This window comes from Grampus griseus (assembly GCF_964374135.1).
Source record: "Grampus griseus genome assembly, chromosome: 6".
Taxonomy (NCBI): Eukaryota; Metazoa; Chordata; class Mammalia; order Artiodactyla; family Delphinidae; genus Grampus; species Grampus griseus.
In genome coordinates this window covers 27,361,030-27,378,378 of record NC_139000.1, presented here as the reverse complement: position 1 = coordinate 27,378,378, position 17,349 = coordinate 27,361,030, and the positions used below count along the sequence as shown (strand labels likewise).

At 34.8% G+C, this 17,349-nt stretch overlaps 1 protein-coding gene across 4 annotated transcripts in view; it reads left to right on the top strand.

Annotated features, from left to right (window-relative positions):
* SLC44A1 (solute carrier family 44 member 1) overlaps positions 1–17,349 on the top strand; it is a gene marked incomplete at both ends in the record, with an annotated part of 214,177 nt that overhangs the window by 105,486 nt on the left and 91,342 nt on the right. For all 4 annotated transcript variants that reach the window (XM_082657024.1, XM_082657025.1, XM_082657023.1 and 1 more), the window contains 3 exons: positions 3,864–3,957; positions 10,800–10,969; positions 12,927–13,016. In XM_082657024.1, coding sequence (XP_082513150.1) covers positions 3,864–3,957; positions 10,800–10,969; positions 12,927–13,016 — 354 coding nt within the window. The remainder of the gene's footprint in view (positions 1–3,863; positions 3,958–10,799; positions 10,970–12,926; positions 13,017–17,349) is intronic.

The following is a 17,349-nucleotide window of genomic DNA, read 5'->3' as shown; positions in this document are numbered from 1 at the left end:
TTTGAAGGCATAAGGTCCCAGTTCTCAAAGAGCTCACATTCTAAAGATAGAGATGATATGTAAACTAAAAAATTATAAAATAATATGCTAAGTTTTATAATAGAGCTAAGAAGTAAATAGCTTTGTTTGGGTGCATCAGAGAAGACTTGACAGAGGAGGTAAAGCTTGAGTAGTTTGTAGAAATTCTGCTCAAACTTGGAACACTCATTAAGATGCTAGTTAGGAAAGGACAGCCCAAGCAGAGAGAACAGCATGTGGAAAAGCCTGGAAGTTTGTGAAACAGCAAGAATTATAAGTAGTTTATTATGCTTAAATGAAGCTGGAGTTTTAGGAAGAGGCCTGCCTTAGGAGGGCCTTGAAGCCAAGGGGTTTGGAATTTTCCTGAGGGCAGGGATGTAATACAACTAATGCCCAGTTTACAGAAATCATTCTGAAGGTTGTACGCAGGATGGAGTTAAGAAACCCTCTGAGAGAATAGTTTAACTGACCCAATAAGAGATCGTGATGGTCTGAAATAAACACAGAAAGATCTGATTGTTGGGACTTGGTATCTTGAATGTTTTGAATAGTGTGGGAAGACGTAGATGGAAGATGTAGATTAAGAAGATATAGGATGACTTCCACACTTCATCTTGGGGATTTTATGGGTGCTGGAGCCATTAACCAGGGTAGAATTAACACGGGAGGAGACAGCAGATTTTAGAGAGTGGGTGATGGAAAAAAATGTTTTCAAACATGTTATCTTTGCAGTATCTGTGGACCATATGCTTTTTGCCCAGGAGCTTATTGAATACGTGTCTGATTATGATTGTTAGAAAAGACACAGAAGAAGCATTGTCGCCTAGGAGTGAAGAACTCTGTTTCTTAGTAGTTTGCCAGTGATTGCTTAAAAGGCCTTGGAAGTATGACTCATTTTTTTCATCTGTAATGTTTGGAGCATGGCGATGGAAACATACCTCTTAGGGGTGTTGTTATACGTGATAGTGAGCTAAAGAATAAATAATTGACTATTAAAAGGCATTTGATATATTGTAGTAGTTAAACATTCTGGGGACTATAGCAACTGTTTACCAAGATAGATGTTTATATACCCAAGTTAGGTTCCTAAGATCACTCATTCTGATGGCCTTTGAATAACACTGGCTGAATTGCATGGATTGCCTCTGGTGTGGTTTAGATAAGCTTTTGGTTTTTGTTTTAGACTTTTCATTACTCTAGCATGGTTTTTCCCTGCTTTTTGCATTAGAAGAAAAATGTTGTCTTGCTGTTTATAACCAAACATCATATGTTTATACTTCTACTATTAAAAAATAATAAAATAAATACTACCTTAAAAGAGTTCACTAAAAATGCATTAGCTAATAAACATGAAAAGAAAAACAATTGTAAAACATTGGTCATTTCTGGGTTGTTTTAATGGTCTTCATTGAGGCTTCTCTGTCCATGAACCCTTTGAGCAGGAAGCAATATAAGGTTTCTTCTGATTGTTACTACTAACACATTGTAAAGATCTTTTTTCTTTAATCTATTTAGTACAGGATCTATTTAGTACTGGCCTCTGTCCCAGAATACCATCAGAGATAAGGCTATTATCCTTTCATTGAGCATTATCCTGGGAAAGTCTTTATAAAATTGAACTCTGTTGCACCTGCTGACCTCCTTTTTTAAATGAAAAAAGGGTGGGGATGGAGATTATGTTCACTGAATTCAGATGGAGCAGTGTGTTTGACAGCACTGACACAATATGCTTTAGTTAGGGCCTCTTATATTGTGCAAATCGATTCCACCTTGGACTCTGAAAGAAGTAAGTTGACAATTCAGATTAGGAAGTTGATGATCACATTGGGTGCTCTGCAGTTATTGGCACAGTTGCTATTTTTTCATGAGCAATTCTATAATAGGACTCCCAGTTATTTTAGAATTAATCTAAGATGTTTGCTTGCCATTGCTGTCATATTTTCTCTAAAATTGCTATAAATAGTATCTAGTTCCATTATCTTTAAACACAAAAGCCTAATTTTAGAAGAGTTAGATGCTTAATATTCATGTTTAACTTAAAAAAAAGAAAGAAAGTCATTAAAATGAAGAGAATGATTGAAAACAATTTTAGAAACTTAGTTTTCTATTGAGTCTATCTTAAGAGCTGAAGAAACTTGAAGAACAGTGCCATGTAACTTTCAAGTATCTCTTTAAAAATATTTTACACTGTCAAGTTACTTGAATTATTTTTATATAAAATAGATGCTACATGTATTTATGTAAATGTGCTATTAAGGCCCACGTATTCAAACACTTAGCAAGTTGGCTGCTGGTTTATGGGCAGCATTACTGAATTAAATGCAGGTTTGTGGCTTTCTAAAAGTGCTTTTGATTGAAAGGACCAGATATAAATGAAACAAATCTCCCAATTTTGTTGTCCCAACAAATCTTTTTTTCTGTATTCCCTTCTAGTTCCTTCTCACATCCTCACATGATGTTTCCATAATGAATCCAATGTTAAAGTCTGCCTTCACATTGTAATTTAAACATTTTCCATGGTGATACAGTGCAAAATCTCATTATTGCTATGATATAAATGCAAAGCTATTCTGTTTGTATTTAATAATGAAGTATTTGACCAAATTAGTAACCTTGTAAGCACTTCAATTAATGAAATACAAACAGTTTACATGATATAATGTAGTAGGTCTCAGCAAAATTAGAACTAAAGCCTAGATCTCCTTATTTAACAGTATCTGTTGTACAATGAATCTTACAGTATTCTAGTTGCTGTGTTATAAAATTAGCAGGTCAGTTAAATAAGACTTATCAAAGATAGGGTGTACTGTGTCCATTTGAATTTTATGTATTATTTAGATATATATTAGCCATATAGTCAGAGAATAACCAATCTAGGACTGAATTTAAGCTGTTTTAAACTATCTGAAAACAGGGAGTCCTTTGATCAATTTATTGATTTTATCAATTAATTCAGTTTATTTACAGTTACTGTTTCCTGCCTTTTAAATAAGGAAAAAGTAATATATTATCTAAATGCATATGTGCTATATGCAATAATTTTAAATATTTAGTAATGGAGAGCATCAGAAGGAGAGATGGCATATGTAGCTGAAGATGGGTTTCGTAGTCAAAGAGATCTAGGGTTTAACCCCAGCATTACTGGCTTAGCAGCTGTGTCACCCTGGACAAGTTATTTACCTTGTCTCTTAGCCTCTATTTTCTCCTCCGTCAAGTGGGCTTAAAAAGGCCTACCTAATGGAGTTATAGTAAATAATATAATTTTTATATATGTTGAGAGGAGAGGCTCACCCCACTGCATAATAGGAGGAAAGGCCAGGTCCTCTATCTATCCCAGCCCTGCTCTTGGCGTGGGGAAGAGAACCAGCCTCAGGAATGGGCTGCTTTCAGTCTAACCCTCAGAAGCACTGGGGCTGGCAAAAACTCTTGGTTTCTTCAAGAGGATATTTTTATCATGTTTCTTTGGTTCTGTTGTTTGAAGACATTCCTAAACACAGTTTGGTCAGTTACAATGAAAAGTTGACTCTTTATTAAAAAAAAAAATATGTGTATTTGTATGTCATCTTGTATAGGGCCTGATATATGGCACTCAATAAAATTAGCTCTAGTACTTATTGTTATTACCCTTAATATTATTAATTAAAATTTATATATGTTACCAGAGAAAAATCTGTTTCAAATGATTGAGAATTGATACTATAGACCAAATCAGACTATTATTAATTCTATAATGTTTGAAAGTTGTATATGTTGAGTTAATATTAACCAATAAAATAAAGTGAATTAATAGAAGAATTTATTTGGACTCTGTTCTGCTAGCTAACATATAGCTTTTCTTTCAACAGGCTCAGCCCTATGCAGCTACGACCTAAAGCCTTCTGAATATACTACATCATCAAAAGCTTCTGTTCTTTGCCCCAAACTGCCTGTTCCAGCGAGGTAAATTTTATTGTATTTTGTTAACTTGTGACTTCTGTTTTTGTAGGTAGATTTTAAACTGTATATGTTTTTCTGAGAAAAGAGTCACTTGATGATACCTGTTGCCCAGTTTCAGTGCTTTTACAACAAAATTTTAAAAGTAGTAATAGAAATGACATTGTGAATTTCACATCATTTTAAAACACACACACACACAGGCAAATTACTTTTCTCATTCTCAGCTATTTTAAATTTCTTTTGGGGGCTCACTTTTTTTTTTTTTTTAATGCCATAGTTTTTAAGTACACAAAGCTGCTGAATCATTATAAAACCCACAACAAAATTGGAAGCCAAGTCTCACACTCTCCGAAGATTCTTTGAAGTTGGCCATACTTACTGGTATTATTTTAAAATTTTCTTTGTAAGTTTAAAAAATATGCCAATGATTATTCTCCATAGTTTATTTCAAGCTCTATCCTTTAGGTACACTCTCTATAGTAAGCTGTTTGTCTTAATCAACAAACATTTATTGTTAAGTACCTACTGCGTGTAATGGATGCAAAGATGAAACAAGAAATGTTCTTTGTTTGGAAGGATCTCACAGTAGTTTTAAGTAAAGCAAATTTTAAAATTATAAATTGATTTTTTTAAAAAAGGAAATAAATTCTCAAGCGTTGTGGAATATATCCTCAGAATTAGGTATATAGTTTTTGGAGCATGTCTGATCTTGAGAACCTTAGCATATATTACTAACCATGTATGACATGAGTATTTCCCAGGAATATTGAATCAAAACCACTTTTTACTGTATCTCAGTATGTTATAGCAAGCTATTAGTTAAAATTCTTATCTTATGTCTCCTTTCCTTCAACTTGCTTATGGGTGTTACTTGCGCTTTATTAACTTGAATTTGAAATTTTCTGTTGAAAAGACGACAAAGGATATATCAGTTTAATTGATTTCCAGCTCTTTTAGTACTGTCAAGTTGCTATTGAAATTAAAATTTAAAGCCTACAGACATAAAAATAATGGGACTGTTTTAAAAGATACTAAGTAGGAGGGACCTACAAATTACGGGCTTAGACCAGTAGGTAGGGAAACTCCATTCATGAAAATTGAGAATATTAGGGAGGCTGAGACAGTAAAGAAAGGAGGTTCTTTGAATAGAGAAAATTATCAATGTAGAAACAAGAAAAGCTCTGTTCTCTATTCAACTGCTAAAACCTATTTTAAATGCATACTTTGAGTATAGAGTCACTATTTTAAGGCATAAGTATATTATAAAAGGATAACCAGAAAGCCGTGGTATGAGAATGAGGTTGCTCTGCTCTAGTATAATATGGGTGGGCAGTTCATACTTCAAATCCTCCGGCACCTCTGACCTCTGACTCTACCATGTTGAGGACTGCCTGTTCCTGGTTATCCTGGGTGATCCAGTCTTGGCTGCACATTCATGGACGTCTCACAGCATCCTAAGGGCATTCACTAGGAGACAAAACGTAGTATTAGGGGCTTGGGTTTTAGAGATGGACGGGCTTGGCTTCTAACAAGGTTATCCACTAATGTTTTAGTAATCCAAGATGCAGTGATGAACCTAAACCGTGTGAAAACCAGCTATGTACTATATTTATATTGTATTTAAAGATCCTCACATCTTACTTAGTCGTTCACCGTCTATCACTTTTGTCTGAACTCACGTTGTTGGAAGGTAAAAGAGAAGCAACAGTTGATAGAAGGAAGGCAAATCAAGATCTTGTAAATATCATCTGGTATTTGGCAAAGTGAAAGGATCAAAAAACAAGAATAAATTTGTTTTAATAAAAAACTTAGGGCACTACCCTGTTTCACACACAGTGTTAGATACCAAATCTCCAAAGATGAGTAAGACCTAGTCTCTGTCCTTAAGAAACTCTGTCCTTAAAAAGAGTAGGGACTATGCTTTGATTGACTTTTCTATATGTACCAGAAGACCAGCACTAGGCAAACGTGTGATGCAGGCAAATGGCCCTCAGCATCTTTTATGTCTCCTTTGCTGTCTCCCTGGGAGCACAGCAGTGGGACAGAAAGAACTGGATAGGCCTGGGGCTGAAATCTGTTCGACCACTTTCTATTTGTCAGCTTAAGCAAGTCTGTTAAGCCCTCAGTAAACCAAGTTTTCTCATATGTAAAATGGGACTATCAATACCTCTCCCATGGAATTGTCATAAGGATTAAGTAAGATAATATGTGTTAAATATTCATTATTGTGGTTGGCATTTGGCTTAGGAACTATTCTAGAGCCTTCCAACCTTCCTGGGTACCCAGGAACCTTCTGCAGCTGAAGGTGCCTGTTTTAAAGAAAAGCAGTTGTAAACTAATTTGCAATAAAACATTAGTGCCACATAATTTCCAAATGGTTACTATTCCTAAGAGCTTTTGAATTTTAAAAGCAAATGCCTAGAAAGGGCCATATTGTATCCAAATTCAGAACTCTACTGGTGACATGCTAAACATAGTAGCAACAGGGAGTCTAGCCAGCCCTTATACTTACAGTGCTTAAAGGTTTGGGTATAGCTAGAAAAAGTTGCAATACTAGAAACAGATTTCATAAGTTCAGTTTATTCATCAAACATTTATTTTGGTACTTCCAGATGCCAGAAATGGTACTTGGTGTTGAGGAATTAACATGATATGGAAATAAGAAAATAATAGCCAAGAAAAAAATATTATCTATATTTTTTAAGTGAAGGATTCAAGGTGAATTAACATTTATAAATCATCTATTGGATGCCAAGTACAATATTATGTTTCTCATATGTACTATCTCACTTAACCCTCACAAAAGCCTATAAGGATACTGTCCCTAATTTATAGATGAGGAAATAGAAAATAAGAGGTTAAATGGGTTGCCCAAGGCCACACAACTAATTGTTGGGAATCAGAATTTGAATCTAAGGTCTTGTAAAGTCTATACCACAGTTAGTTTGAAGGGAAAAAAGGGAGTATAGGAATGAAAGAGGAGAGAAAAGAAATAAAATGAAATGTGTGAAAATCACTGCACATTGCCATTAGATTCTTGATTACTTATTTCCTCCCTTTGCTGTGCTATAGAGATATTGCCAAAACCCTTTATTTTTATTCTTTCTTAAATAAAACTTTTAATGAGAAGTCTTGTGTCATTGCTTATTTATAACCTGAAGTTTTAAGATAATTGTGTGAAGTGCAAACTCCTATCTTCTCTTACAAAGGCATATGGACAAGATATTAGGCATTGTTTGTCATCATACTTTGAGGGAGCTCATTAACTGTGATAGTCTGGACTTAAAGGCAAATGGGCAATATGTTTGCCAAGGTAAGATACAATTTTCCTATGAGTGGCTAATTTTAAAAAAATCTTTGAAAGACTCATTATAAATTCATTTTGTTCTTGTTGACTAATGTTTCAATAAAGTGAAACAGCATCGGTTCCTAATGAAACAACACTGACTTCTTAAAGATTCAATATTCTGTAGGCTTCAAAAGGTAGAAAAACTTACTGTAAATAGAATACTTTATGCTCGTTCTCTTAATTAAGAAGCACAGAGTGTGTCATTTAGGTTAAACACTAAAGTAGAAGTGATCTCATATACTAGGTTCTCAGAAGGGTTATTTTCTGAGAGGTATATGAAATCAGGTAACATCTTAAATTCATCGTATCACATGGGATTTAAATGGTAAAATATAAGACAAACCATTTCAATGCCATGATTACTAAAATTTTTTAAAATAATAAAATAAAATAATTCAAACAAAATAATTCATGACTAGTCAAGTTGTTTCTGTTTGGGAAAGAGTTGAGAAAAAGAATGACAAGGGAATCTAGTACTTTTCACTTTAAAGCTAAGTATTTAATTTCATTTTTGCTGTTGTGTCCAGATATTATCTTTGGTCTTGTTTGCCTTCTATTTCTGTTATTCCTTACCACTAAGAGCAGCTTTTGACCATTTTGACCATCAGCTAAACAGTGTAATCAGCGTGTGCTATTTTTATACCTTTAAATTTAGAGCTGTCAGGTTTTTTTTAACTGACATAGATTGAATTATAAGGCAAGGGACTGTTATTTTATTCCAGTTCTTTGAAAGATACTTGTACAAGTACTCTTTCTAATTGGCCAAGTGTTTATATACAGTAGACAAATGACTTGAAAGCGTAAGTTCAAAACTGATATTACTCAGCTTTTCCTCTTAAATACAAATGAAGGATTAGAATTTTAAGACTATAATCTTTCCCTTTTCAAATCAGCTATCCTCATTATAAGTATGAAAAGCAGAAAAATACGAAAGCTACTGGGCATCCTGCTTCTACTAATTTAGAATCATTGATTTATGGGTAGACATTATTATTATTATTAAGATGTGAAAAGACTTAATAGAGGACTTACTTCTACCCTTTCAGCTAACAGAAGGAGGGACTGAGAAAGAGAGATGAAGTGACCTGTGTAATGTAAGGAGAATCACCCAGGGCTTTTGAACCCAAGTCCAGTTTTTCTTTATCACAATTTCCACTTTCTTTTGGAAATGATGTATATTTCTATTTGAGTATAAAAATACATCAACATCCTGTTAGGATATGGGAGATTTAAGTGGAGCCGCCTCTGGACAGAGGATAAAGTTTACGGTTATATGACAGGAAAAAGGAAACAGGGGGGCAGGACCAAAAAAATTGGTGGGTTTTAAAAACAGAACATCAGTATCCTTAAGGTGGATGTATTTTATGTTCAAGGTTGGAGGCAAGTGAGTTAAACTGAGATGACATCAGAGATGTAGGGTAATAAAGCAGATGAAGATGTAGACAGTCATGGAGCAGAGAGGACTTTAGTTTTGAAGGACAGAGAACCAGCCTTTTAGTTAAAATACGGTTAAAAGTCCTTAGACAGGGACATTAACCTGGCAGGGACAGTATCTAGACAGTATCAGGAAAAAAATAGTTGTGGGTCACAACACATTTGTCAAGTTTAGAGGTTTCTGTCCCAAGTTAGCCTCCATTGAGTAGGAACTTCTAGTTAATCTTTTTTCATTCTTTCCTGTAATATTTCTAACTAAATCCGTATCACCTAAAAGTATTCTGTAATTTAATGTCTTTTTAAATCATTAGTAAAACAACTTTTGGTCAAAAAATGGTGACTTACATACCTGTAATTCAAGCATTACTCAGAATGCTCTGGCTTTCTGCACTTTGTGACAAAATATCAAATCTTTGGTATTATCTCTCACCAACACCATTTTGGAGGTGTATACAAATACACCCACACATCACAAGAGGCAATTTTTAAAAAATGAACATGCATGTCATCATCATTTTTGGATACATTTTACTTTAGAGCATAACTAAGGTAAGGCTCGATCTTTAAAATTATATTATTTTATTTTGCTCCATGAAGTTTAACATCACGGAAGATGTTGCTTATTCTTACTCCCAGCGGTGCTCACGTACCAACATTTAAGGAAAATCAATATATAGTTCACTTATATTCTTACTTGAAAAGAAATATTCTGATTGTTTTTTGAGGAAGGAAACAAAGGTAGTGTTTTGCTTTGGGTTATACAAAGTTGCTTTGCTGAGATTAGAAACCTTGGGATTTTATTTGGTGTTCAACCACGTAATCTTATTCACTAATTTGACCAAAATACAGTGCCAATCAAGAATGAGAACACACTTATTTCAGTCCAGTCAAAAGTGTTATGTTACACTGTGACTGATAGTCCTACAAATAATTCTGACAATGTGGGATTCGTGTTAGTAATGACTAAAATTTAACAATGCACACATAAATGTGTGTTTGTGCATAGGCGCATGTATGGGCTCTTTTAGAATCCAAATAAGTCACAACTGAGGGCATGTTCATAGAGCTTTGCTTAAAATCTCTCACTGATTAGTGCATACATGTTCTCAGAAGCTAAAATAGAACCATGTTATAACAAGCTATATTTATGTCATGGTTTATACATAGCTATGTTCCTTCACAACTGAAAGCTGCAGTCAGTATAAACCTGATATAATTGATTCCCTCTTTTTTGGACACAAATAATCTCATAATAATAATAACATACAAAAAGAAAAGAAAATGGCCCAGAATCCCATGACCCTAACAAATCAGAGATTTTTCATTTCTTTATATTTTTTCCTGTTCTCCTTCTTATGTATATATCTTTTATACAGAGATGTAATCATCACATTAGATATCAATTTTTGGGTTTTTTCCCTTGTACTGTTAAATCATAAGTTCTTCCATACATTAGTATTCAAAGTTATTGTTTCAAATAGCTGCGTATTATGCTGTATGTTGATGTCTTGGTATGACTACTTTGTATGAGTTATTAAGCTTGTGCCCCAAATACCTTTTTTAATCTAAGGTTTTGTATGCTGTTCTGAGAGAAGAAATACTCTATTAATGGTGGCATGTTTTAAGCAAAAGTATGTTTGTTTTTATTTTTAGATAGCTTATGGCAAAAATTCTTTTCAGTTCAATGAAGTATATGTTTGTAAGTTTTGCCATCTGCCCCTTGATTGATAGATGTGTAGGCTGAGGAGTTTAAGTGTTTGGTTTTGCTTTTAGTATGTGTGTATGTGTGTGTATATGTGTGTGTGTTTCTTTTCAGAAGGGGAGGGTAATGTCTTCTGTTGGAATATGCACTCCACCCTCTGATAAGGCTTGTGGTAAGATGTGCATCATGCCCCATGACGGTCATCTTCATAGCATTAAGCTCACAGCTCTTAGCTCCCATATGATGTGTGGAGGGTGGACTGTATTGCAGTCATATTCACCTTTCATTTGTGTGTTTGATGTGGCATTTATATTAAGTAGGAGTAATTTTTTTTCTGATTTTTTTTTCTTGTGTCACCAGTGCACCTATTCCATTCTTCCATCGCTGTGCTCCTGTGAACATTTCCTGCTATGCCAAGTTTGCAGAGGCCCTGATCACCTTTGTCAGTGACAATAGTGTCTTACACAGGCTGATTAGTGGAGTAATGACCAGCAAAGAAATTATATTGGGACTTTGCTTGTTATCACTAGGTAATTGTTTTTCTCATTATTAGCTATTGCATAGTACTGCAGTAGAAGACTGTTCTTTTAACCAAAATATGAATACTGCTGGGGATACTTGTAAATTGTTTAACTTCCCATAGCCAAAATAATTGTTTCAGAATATATATAGTTATAAATAGATACATATTTTTAAAAGAATATAATATATCTGAAACTCATTTCCCTTCTTTTTCTCTCATTGGAGAAAACTGGTGTATTCCCAAACTTTGATTACAAAGGCTATAATAACCTTTAATATGATAATAGGAGGTTTCTAATATCAGCACCCCTTTGTTTTTAGTTTTGATTGCAAAAGGCTTACTTGCTTATAAAAAGAGGCTACATATTCTCTTTTATATTTCCATCAAAGAGCAAGATTTCTGATATATTATGTTTGGATTATGTAATTTGTTTCATTGCTGCAATTAATATCTGTATTGCTTGAAAAAGTAGGAAATCTCCACTTGTTAGCCATTTAGTTTTTTGGTCAATAAATAGATAATAAAATAAATAAAAGCAAATAAATTTTATTTTCAAGATGTAAATTCCCTATATTATCCTAGAACTATATGTAGCCGTATCAGAATTTATAGACTTTTTTAGTTGGGAGAAGTAAACTGTAGTAGGAACCAAACAACTATTTTGTTATATAAGTAAAATGAGTGTTTATGCCTGTTAACACCAATTATAGTCATTGAGAAGTCTAGCTATATTTCTGTCTTGTCATTAGAGAGTATTTTCTTTTTGCTTAGGTAGTACTTGACTCAGTTGAAATAATGCTGTCCATATGAAAAGCTATTTCTGTGATATTTGAAACGCTCCCATCTGTTTTTGGTTCCTGTACATTTATTGCAAATGTGAGTACCTTAATAATGTTACCTAGTCACAGATCCCAACCATTTATTTGGCTTTGCAAATGGTCCAGGGAAACTTGATTATTAGTCTAGCTTTATTTAAAAATTTTTTGATTTCTGAAATAGTTGAATACTTGAACCAAGAAAAAAAAATCCAAACCTAAAATAGTGTTAATAATGTTGTTAAGCCATTGGAATTCCATTTTTTATTAGAATGGTTTACTTTTGAGGTTTAAGATCTTTATTCATTTGTTTGTGAAATGGGACTTTAGATAATTAAAGATGAACAAATTATGATTTCAGAAATGAATTTCCCCGTGCAAGGGTTAAATCTTCTCAGTTTCTTTTGAGATTTTCACTCAAGATTTTGGCATGTTGGAATTTAGCTTGGGGTGGGTAGAGGAGTTGGTTAAATAACTCAAACTAAGCTTTGCTCCTTTTTTGAAGAGCTTCTTAGTCAGGACCCCGACCTCAGTTGAGAAGTAATGTCAGAGGAATTTTGGCTTCAGTAGTTTTCAGGATATTATTCTATAGAGTCAGACCATTTCTTGGAGTTTTAGAGGAGAAACAACTAGAAAAAGATAATATACCATCTGGCTTGTTGACCGAACATCAGAGAAGTTGGTCCTGAAACGCATAGGTGACTCAAGGAAGTGTAGCACCTAATTTAACTGATGTCTGTCTACATGTAGTAATTTTTCCGGTCACCAACACGGCATGTCATTCTCTGCACTTTGTGTGTCGGCATCTATGTTTGCATGTGAGTTCTGATGTCTTCCTGTGGCAAATCCACAACAGTTCTGTGCTGTTTTTGTGCTGTTTTGAGTCATGCATATACATTTGCATATATTCTTTTCTGTCATTTATAAACCCAGTTAGGTGCCTTTGGTTTTAAGTGATGCTGTTCAAGTGGTACAAGTACCAAAGTCAAAGTACAAAAGCAGCCAGTTTCCTTTCTTACCTAAATTGGAGTCATGAACTTGTCAAGAGCAACAAATTATTTCCCTAGGAGAAAACAATTGAAAGAGTTTCTCTTTATATTTTCTAAAGTTTTCAAATGATATTCTGTGTGTTCTTTATCTTTCCTGCAGTTCTGTCCATGATTTTGATGGTGATAATCAGGTATATATCAAGAATACTTGTGTGGATCTTAACAATTCTGCTCATCCTGGGTTCACTTGGTAAGCTGCTTATTCCTTTGTTTTTTAGTAATTAGAATTGAGAGTTCAAGTTTGCCTTTAACAATCCCTCAATTCAAATTGAACTGTTTTGGTTATTTTAAATAATTTTCCTCTTGTAAGGCCTGTGAATTCGTTGATAAAATGTAAAGACAGGTAAGTGGATTACATTTAAGTTAGTTCACTGTGAGATCACTAAATCAAATAAAATGGGAAGGTCAGTGGCTTTTGGAATGAGAGCAAGTAATATTTTTAAGAGGGGACTAACGTTTTTCTGTCAATATCAGTTGGAGGGGGAGAGTACAACTGAAAAGAAAGGAATTGAGCCTCTGTTCTGCTCCTGCTTTTGAATTTTCACTTGATTCTTCCAGTGCTCCCTGCCTGGCAAATGAAGGGACCCTTTCTTTTTATCTTGCACTTTTTTAAGGCCTAAATCAGCCATTCTAAGGTATTGAAATTCTTTCTGGTTGAAAAGTGTTCCTGGCAGGATAACTCTGTCGGGGTGGGGGTGTGTTTAAAATTTTGTTACTCATTTTTCTGTCTATTGACATTCTATTTTGTTTTCATTTTAGTGTTTCTAATGAAACCTTCTGGGTTTTCTGTGTTTATTGTCTTAAAAAAAAATTTCCCCCTCCCAATTATAAATGTCATACCTACTCATGGTATCTAACTACTTCCATGGTAGAAAATAGAAATATAGGAGAGAAAATAAAAGTTTTATTTCACATGCTACATCTTCTCTTTAAAGAGTATTTACTTTTGCCTTTAAAAATGTCATAATTATAGGGACCCACCTTCAGTTAACCAGTGTTAGCATTTGGAATCCAGACCTTGATATTCATATATATATGTATGCGTGTGTGTGTGTGTGTGTGTGTGTGTGTATATCTATGTATATAGTATAAAAACGTTTTAACCCAATATGAAACTCTTTCAGTAGGAGAATTTGCCACCATTACGTTTACCTGGTATGTTTGGTCTTACTGATGTCATCTGTTTTATGTTTTCCTTAAATTTATGCTTCCTTATTTTGCTTTCCCTATCTTTGCTGTATGGAATTGTGTTTTCTTTGGTTGTTTTCACCCTGGCTTTGGATGGTATAATTTTATTTTCACTTCTTCAGTTGGTAACCCATACATTTTCAGAAAATATTCTTCAGTCTAGAATTCTATAATTATTAAAGGCTGAAATGAAACAATACTTGTTGAGGTCCCCCCCCTTTAAATTTAGCATAAACTTTCCTTCCTGTCTAATCCTACTCTCTTCTGCCCACTCGCACTTTTTAGCTCTTGTTAAATATTCTGAGTGTTCGTTATTCAGGTTATTATTAAACTTAAAATATTATTTGTTGTACTATATCTTTTCAAAGAATTTTGCTTACCTTTGCCTTGAGGAGTTTCATAATTATATTTATTTAAGTTCTCCTGTCCTGATTTTAGTGAGAACTACTGGTCCAGTTTTTATTTATTTATTTTTTTTAATTTTTATTTTATATTGGAGTATAGTTGATTTACAATATTGTGTTAGTTTCACGTGTACAGCAAAGTGATTCAGTTATACTGGTCCTGTTTTTATAAAAGTTCATTCTTGAGTTCTAAATTTCAGTTCATATTTGTTTTGACTGGAATCTGAGTTCAAGTAACTTATTCATGAAAGACTTATGGGTTGTAATATTCTGAATTCTTGGTTATCTAAGATTGCCTTTGCCTTCACATGTGAATATTGAATTTGTTGCATATAAAAGTCTTAAGATACAGTATATTGCCTTATGTCTGTACTTCATTTCAGAGAAGAACTTTGAGACCAGTCTAAATTTTGTTCCTGTGCCCATAACCTATCTCACTTACCTAGATGTTTATATAATTTTTAACTTATCCTTACAACTTAAAATTTTTGTCTAGTTCAGAATCTTAGTTTGCCTATGATCTCTTTTTTTGGGGAATCTTTTTCAACTTTGAAAAGTTTACTTTATTTCTATACTTGTTTCTTGTTTCCATCCTGGTGGTTTTCTCTTTAAGATCCTTCTTACTCTCCTGCTATCATCTCCTAAATTATCATTTTAATCCTTTTGTCATTTTCTTTACATTGAGGAAGAACTCTTCAAGTTTATCTACCATATCACTGATTTTGTTTTCCTTGGTGTCAGTCTGTACTTGACTACTTAATTTTGTTATCCCAATTTCATCTTATTTGTAGGTCTTCTTTCTCTCAGCCATCTTCCTTTTCATTTCAGTTTGTAGCCTTCAAATCTAATTCTGTGTTTAGATGATGTCTTAGTCAGTTTGGGCTGCTGTAACAAAGTACCACAAGACTGGATGCCTTATAAACAACAAACATTTATTTCTCACCGTTCTGGAGGCTGGGGAGTCTAAGATCAAGGCACCAGCAGATTCGGCATCTGGTGAGGGCCATCTTCCTGTTTCCGGCCATCTGATTGCTGTGTCCTCACGTAGCAGAAGAGGGAAGGAGCTTTCTGGGGTCTCTTTTATAGGGGCACTAATCCCATTCATGAGGGCTCCACATTTATGGTTTCATCATCTTCTAAAGGCCCCACCTCCAAATATACCATATTGGGGATTAGGATTTCAGTAGATGGGTTTTGGGGAGACACAGCATTCAGTTCATAACAGATGGATAGCTTTTATAATAAAAGTAGATTTGAGTCCCAGCTCTCCCACTTACCAAGTATGTGACATTTGGCATGCTGCTGAAATTTCCTAAATTTCAGTTTCATCATTTGCAAAGTGGAGCTAATAATACCCACTTAATAGCATTGTGTTTAAATGTGGTTGCAACTCTTTGTGCTAATTCCTGGCACAAGTTTAAATGTTTAATTAATGATATCTACTGTGGATGTTATGAACAATGCCCTTGATGTCATCATTATTATCTCATTCTATCTTCCTTGAACTTCAGGCTTTCTCTCAACTTTTTATTTCTGTTTGTAGAGAACGTATTTTATCCCATTTTTTGAGGATATTAAACAGTTTTCCAAACAGTTTTCTTGTACCTTCATGATTCCAAAATGGAAGTAGCCTTTCCCTTTCTCTGAAATATTCTTCGTAGACTCATGGTCATTTTGGTTTGTTTAATCATCTTCCATAGAAGAAAAATTCATGCTTAATATTTGCCGACAGGTAGTTGGAATTTCCCTTTGACACTATTCACTCTTAACCTGAGTGCACATGGAGCTCTGGTTGATTTGCATAGATCTCAGCCCAGTTGCTTCTCTCCCAGGCATTCATCTCATCCACCGATACATACACATCTCTACTCTGAATCTTCCGTTTCCTTACCGTGGCCTACGAGGCCTTGCAGTATGACCTGGTGTCCAGCTCCCTCTCTGCACACATCTCTTACTGCTTTCCCCATTGCTCGTTGCTGTAGCTCTAGTGGCCTCCTCTTTTCTTGCCTGCCAGGCATGGCCCATATCAGCATCTTAGAACTTGCTGTTTCCTCTTGCCTGGAACACTCTTAGATAGGTTCGTAGATGGCTTTCTCCCTGTCTTTGATTCTTTTGCTCCAATATCGTCTCACCCCAGTGAGGCCTTGCTTGTATAAAATTGTAATGCTTTCCCAGCGCTAGCACTTTCTATCCCTTACTGGCAGCTTTTTTCTTAGATTTAATATACTCTATTTTCACTTGTTTCCTTGGTTTTTTTTGTTTCCCCATTACTCTGTACACTGCATGAGAGTTGATGTTGGTTTTTCACCACTCTATCCCCAGCCCCTAGAACAGTAGGTGCTGTAGGCACTCAAAGTGTTTGTCGAATGGGTTGAATGAAGGTGTCCAAAGCAGCTCTCTTATATGGAGGCAGGTCTGCCTCCCTCTTCAGTCTAGATCTCAGAATCTCTGAACCAGTCATGGAGATAAAACTTCCCATCCCTAGTGCCCACCGCTCTCCAGCTATCAAAGATTTCCTTTTTTTTTTTTTTTTACATCTTTACTGGAGTATAATTGCTTTACAATGGTGTGTTAGTTTCTGCTTTATAACACAGTGAATCAGTTATACATATACATATGTTGCCATATCTCTTCCCTCTTGCGTCTCCCTCCCTCCCACCCTCCCTATCCCACCCCTCCAGGCGGTCACAAAGCACCAAGCTGATCTCCCTGTGCTATGCGGCTGCTTCCCACTAGCTAAAAGATTTCCTATCTTTGTTCCTACCTTTGGTGGGAACTACTCATTTGATCTTCATTTATTCATTGTACAAATATTTCATCAACTGCATGAGTGTATCCTCACTAGGCACTAGGGTTACTGTACAACAGAGAAGATCTTTGCCTTCCTCAGCTTCATTGCTGATTTCTGTAACCCTTACTTGCTTCCCATAG